The 5,626-nt window shown below is 36.6% G+C and overlaps 1 protein-coding gene across 1 annotated transcript in view; it reads right to left on the bottom strand.

The window, feature by feature from the left end:
- Nucleotides 1-3,323: 3,323 nt before the first annotated feature.
- The window catches only part of LOC105061261 (uncharacterized), a 3,351-nt gene continuing 1,048 nt past the window's right edge, over nt 3,324-5,626 (bottom strand). The window contains exons 4-10 of the mRNA XM_010945264.3: nt 4,708-5,565; nt 4,540-4,615; nt 4,352-4,450; nt 4,174-4,269; nt 3,985-4,056; nt 3,749-3,873; nt 3,324-3,670 (exon numbers count right to left, since the gene is read on the bottom strand). Of these exons, the coding sequence (XP_010943566.1) occupies nt 3,502-3,670; nt 3,749-3,873; nt 3,985-4,056; nt 4,174-4,269; nt 4,352-4,450; nt 4,540-4,615; nt 4,708-5,565 (1,495 nt within the window). The 3' untranslated portion in view covers nt 3,324-3,501. The remainder of the gene's footprint in view (nt 3,671-3,748; nt 3,874-3,984; nt 4,057-4,173; nt 4,270-4,351; nt 4,451-4,539; nt 4,616-4,707; nt 5,566-5,626) is intronic.

Below are 5,626 nucleotides of genomic sequence, written 5' to 3'. Positions count from 1 at the left end.
TACTGATGAGAAGGGAGGGTGAGGAAAGAGAAGGGAAGCATGGGTTACCGATGAAAAGGAGAAGGACGAGAAGGAGATAAAGATGAGGAGAAAGAGAAGGTGAAGGAATGAGTGGAGATGGAGGGAGCCATCGTGAGGAGGTGAAATGGGTGAAAGAAAGGAGGGAGAAGGTGATTGCTGGTGAGAAAGGATGGATATCGAGAGGGCCGATATAGAGGAATAATTCTTATGGATGGGTTTAGATGAAAAAAAGGATAAGAAGAACAGATGGATGAGAAGAAAAAGGAGAAAGGAAGAGGAGCCGTTGGTAAAAAATGGGTTGGAGGAGGAGGACAAAGGAGAGAAGAGGATAGAGAGGAAGGAAAGAGGGACGATGGGTTGCTAGCGAAAAGAGATAAAGGTGGAGGAGGCCGCTATAAAGGGAAATGACTTATGAGCAGCTTGATAGAGGTGGATGAAGGGAAGGAGGTGGAAAAATATAGAAGTAGGAGCCGTCATGGAGAAGGAGAAATAAGGAGGAAGGAGAAAGAGGGACACCAGTGACGGAGGAGGAAGGGATCAATCGGAGAGGAAGGAGGGAGAATGGAAGAAATGGAGATAAGAATATTTTCATCATTTTATAAAATAATGGTATCATGTGATGGTCATATGATATCATTTCGTTAATGGAGATAGATGGTTGGACCATATTGAAATATATTCATAACTAGAAAGATCAATTTAACACTTTTTAAAGTATATAGGTGTATAATAAAATTGAACTAACGTTAAGAGAATATTCTATAATTTTTTCAAAAAAAAAAATTGAAGCTCTTGCATTCGTTACTTATCTTTTTAAAGTTTTAAACAATGTAGAGGGTCTATACTATTTTTTTATCATCAAACATCGTTAGAAAAAAAAATAAGGAGAAACGAAAAAAATTCATCAACATGCATGCTTATAGTACTATCAATACATATCAATACGATATCATTAGAACTATAAATAGGTCGGATCGACTCCTAATTTGACCTAGCATCAATCGAATTAGACTCAACCATTTTCGATCTATATTTGAAGACCCATGTAATGGGTTTTGTCCAAAGATCAGACATGACCTAAAATTTAGATCAAGCCTGGATCTCATATTTCTCAACGCAACTCGATTTGACCAATTTGTATATTATTTAGATTTAATTTGGATCAATAAAAAAGGGCCCGACCTGACCCTAATCTAATCCAATTCAATTAAAAAGATCTAAATCATCTTAGTCTCCTTCCCATTCACCGATCATTATTTAAACTAATTCCTCTTTTTCATCTCCATAGCTACATCACTCATCTATTTTTATTTAATTATTATTTAAAAAAATATATTTCATTATTTGTTTTGATGAATTATTACTATTATTTGTCTATTATAATATATATATATATATATATATATATATATAGTTTGTAAACTTAAAAATGATAAGTTATTTGGATGAAATTTAAAAAATATTTGAGTAAAAGTTTAAGTTTATATTAGTCCTTTTTAGCCTCGAAAAAATAGCTAAATATTTGACTTGAACTGGAAATCCGGCCAACCATTCCTGACCTTAAACCTTGAATATTAGGATTGCATCCAGGTCATCCTGGATCCCTACCTAAGCCAAATGAACCAATAAGTCTAAAATTCTTTCAATGGAGCTAACCTGATCTAATCAGGTAATAAATTGGGTCCAGGACCGAAATCATGAGCTTAATATGGCATCAGGTCCAGTCAAGGTCATGCATATCTCCATCCAACCCAACACATTTGCAAGTGAAGGTACTACGGATACACAACATTGTGGTACTATAATAGTATAGTACTGTTCATACTATCCTATTTTGATTGTTTTTATATCCATTTTTGTTTCTATTTTTTTATTCATCAAAATACAAAAATCGAAGATTATTTGGTATTTTCTCTGTTGGCATGAAGAAGTTCCATGAGCCCATCTTTCCTTCCAGCTTATACTCTTTAAAATGATAGAAGTTGCAGAATACAGCAATAGAATTGCAGATTATAGCAATGGAAAATCACTCGTCTGTGAACAATATTGTTTGGATAGGCTTAGCTTATCTAACCTAGACTAGTGTAAAGAATAAGAACATTAGAAGACAGAGAAAAGCAAGAAGAAAAGTTTCTGCGTAACAAATTGTTGCAGCCCATAAGTTAGTGGGTTAGACATCCTGGGTTAGCCCATTCTCCACCGGAATACCTGTGGAAGAAAGAAGCCAATGGAGACGTTTTAGAAGTGGGTTTCAACATACAAATTATAGTGCTCAAGTATATAATTAGTATCTTTTGGCAGATATATGTGGATTCAAGTAGTAGCATACTTTCCTATCTGATTCTTTTATTTTTGCATTTTTTAGCTCTAGTGTTGAGGCCACTAACAAAATGGATGCTGAAGGCTTTGATCCCAGCTTGATTTCTTAGTTCATCATTTCTCAAAATATTATGATCAAGAACTGTTCTGTATATCCTCTATTGGCATGAACCCCTCACTTTCCTTAAAATTCACACACTCTTTAAGATGATAGAATTATCTGCAGCAAGACAAAGTAACTCACCTGTACAGTAGTTATTTAGAGAGTTTTGTAGATTTATATTAGATTAGGCGAAAAAAATGAGGGTAGTACAAGCTACAGAAAAAAAGCCTCAGTTACTGGGCTACAAAATGTTGGTAGCCCATCTGACGCAAGCCGAAAATGTCTCTTGTCAAGGCCCCAAAGATCACTGTTAATAAATCTTTAACAGTTTTGTATCAACGAAACTGTGGAAATAGAGGAAATATTGTTTTCCAAAATGTGCATTTTTGATTATTTTCACCATAGTGGTTTGATTTCCACCTGCTTTTGTGAATGATAAGAAGATACCATTGTCTTGGACCAAATGAACTTTGTTGGCCTCATTCTGACCGTTACAAGTTTAAATTATTAAGCTTGTCCCCACTGAAAATATGAATGGAGAAAGATTCCCAATAAGATGCTGTGGGAGTGTGGGACTAACAAACAATGTAAATTTATGCTAAGCATCTACACTCTTTTCTACTTAAGACCCATTCCAAAAGCATTCCCTCGTGTGGCCAAAAATGAGATCAGAAGGAAATATTCCAAACTTTATGTTCACAAGAACAGGAGAAGGCCAAACACTGGGACAAACTGTCAAAGAACTATTTTTATCATATGAATGAGCTAGGAGGTTAGCATAATAAATTAACCCAGTCAAGATTATTTTATTATTTCTCGTGGATTGATACCATCAAGTTTCAAGGATGAATGGTTTTACTATGCGAGTTAATTCATCAAAAAACAATATATTCCTCATTCTCAGCATGGGGAAAAGAATGAGAATGCATGAACAAAGTACTAGATTAATCACCCAGCAAGCCAATGGATCATTTCTCATTATATGGGTCAAATGTCTCAAATGTATTCACTTGAACAAATGAATAAAGAATAGACACTGTGGTCAATTTGTCACCATCTCAGGTTATTTTCTTTGTGCAACTCTTTGGAAGATTGATCCTGTGAAAATTTGGTTCTTTTGGAACTGTGATAGGTCTCTTATCCTTTGTACTCATGGCGGCAATTTTGATTTTGTGGTTCTCTCTTCCTGATTGAGATGTTGTTGGCACCTTCCTCGAAGCCGTCACACTGCATATACAAGGAAATGAACGTTAGGAATCAAATTGTGGATGTAGTCTAATTCTGCAGAATGAATGTAGTGAGGACCTTATAGACTTGGCAGTTTGTCTTAACGTCACCAATTCTTGAGTCTTGTTCTTAGATTTTCCTGATGCTTTTCCCTTGCTAATGGCTGACTGCATGGGCAACTTGCGGCGAGCTTTAGATAGATTCTTCAACATACAAATATATTAAATTTTAGCATTTTTTTCATAGATTCCAAGATCAAAGGATTCAGTTTTCACTATCTGGAGGATGGTGCATCAATGGTTTCTTTTACTTACAGGCTGGGTATTGTGCACACCTTTACCAGGAGCAGTTTGCTTTACCAATCCATGGAAAGCCTTCCCATTGTTCTGCAATTTAACAGAGATCAGAATCTAGATGGCATTTCCTAGAAAAACAACGTATCATTTCATTTTCTCCTACAACATAAAAAGAAATATCAAATTGCTGAATAAAACATCACACACCTGCAATCCTTCTCCATGCCTGAGGGTTGTTGTGGTTTCTTTCTGAGCTCCAATCTGTCTTCTCTCCAGGTTTGCTTCTTTGAGAATCCCTCTTTCCTGACGCAACAAGTGTCATTACAATCTCCCTCAATTATACATATTGATCTAAAATCAAACCATCACACTGAGAAGAACTTACATCGGTTCTAAATCTGAAAGGCTTTGGATTTGTAGTTCTCTTGTGCTTTCCTCCTTGATCAGAATGTTCCTTAAGGGACTTAATTGGAGCTCTGATTGCCTGAACCACAATTAAACTTTCAAACGCATATTTTCTTGCAACACGACCAAGTTAACAATAGGGGAATAAAAGATTGAGTTGTAGAATACCTTATGAGGAACATTCTCACAGGTCTCCGACTGCAAGTTCTTGTTTTCAAAATTTGTCGCATTCGAATCTATGTCTCTGACACCAGTTCATAAAACAGAGATAAGTAATAAAAATCAGGTAAAATTTACTTGCTTACATTAGACATTCATTATAGAGTCCTGTAATACCTGGCTCTATCACTGTATGAAGCATTTTCTTTATTGTCATCCAGGTCAGTAGCATTCTCCACTGCTCGAGTCTCGGTAGCTGCTTGGATGGAAGCTTGGTGTGTGGAGACCTTGTTTTCTAAATTATCCTCAGGATTTTGTGGTGCTTCTGACTCATTGGAGGTTGGAGCATCTGCTGTTGCTGATTGCAAAGACTCTTTAACAGAGGAAACTACTGAAGATGGGAGACGTTCCTCAACATCAGCAGCCAGGATGCTTGGATTTCCTAGTTTTCCATCAGTTCCTGTGTCATTAGCGTTGCTCCGAATCCCTTCTCGAAGCATGGAGGGATTGTATATCTGGGAACAACCCTCCATTTTCTTCTTTGAACTCTGAGCAGTTTCTTCAGTTCTTTTCGAACTTGTTGCAGTAGATGGCTTGCAAAGGTACCTGCTAGGTACATTCTTTGTTCGACTGCGAATGTTAGGCCTCATCTCCCCACAAACCTCAGATACAGGGGCATGGCACTTTAAAGGTGTTCTAGTCTCATCTGTTTTCTTTGGGTTGTTGAGAAATAGGGCCTTCGCCACACTTTTATTCTTGGGTGCTCCAATTGGCACCTTCTGATACTTCTCACTTCGAAATGGTTCTTGATTTGTTGAACATTTTTTGTTCCTTGGTGTTGTCAATGTCTTTTCGCTTGGAAAAGGTTGCACTTTTGCCTTTGTTTTGCTTGGAGTTGATCTCAAAGTAGAGATTGGATGGTCCTTCAGCTTAGTTTTTGCCATCTTTTCTGGAACTGAAGTGATAGTGCTAAATTTACTTATTTTATCCTTAGCTGACTTTGCTGGTGCAGAATGTGGACATTTTACCATTGATCTGAAAGAAATAAGCTCTATTATTAAATTCTCCTTCTTGAATCTAGTCCCTTTCATAGCCT

Source organism: Elaeis guineensis, chromosome 2 (genome assembly GCF_000442705.2).
Source record: "Elaeis guineensis isolate ETL-2024a chromosome 2, EG11, whole genome shotgun sequence".
In the NCBI taxonomy this organism is placed as follows: Eukaryota; Viridiplantae; Streptophyta; class Magnoliopsida; order Arecales; family Arecaceae; genus Elaeis; species Elaeis guineensis.
This window is presented reverse-complemented; position numbering and strand designations above follow the sequence as displayed.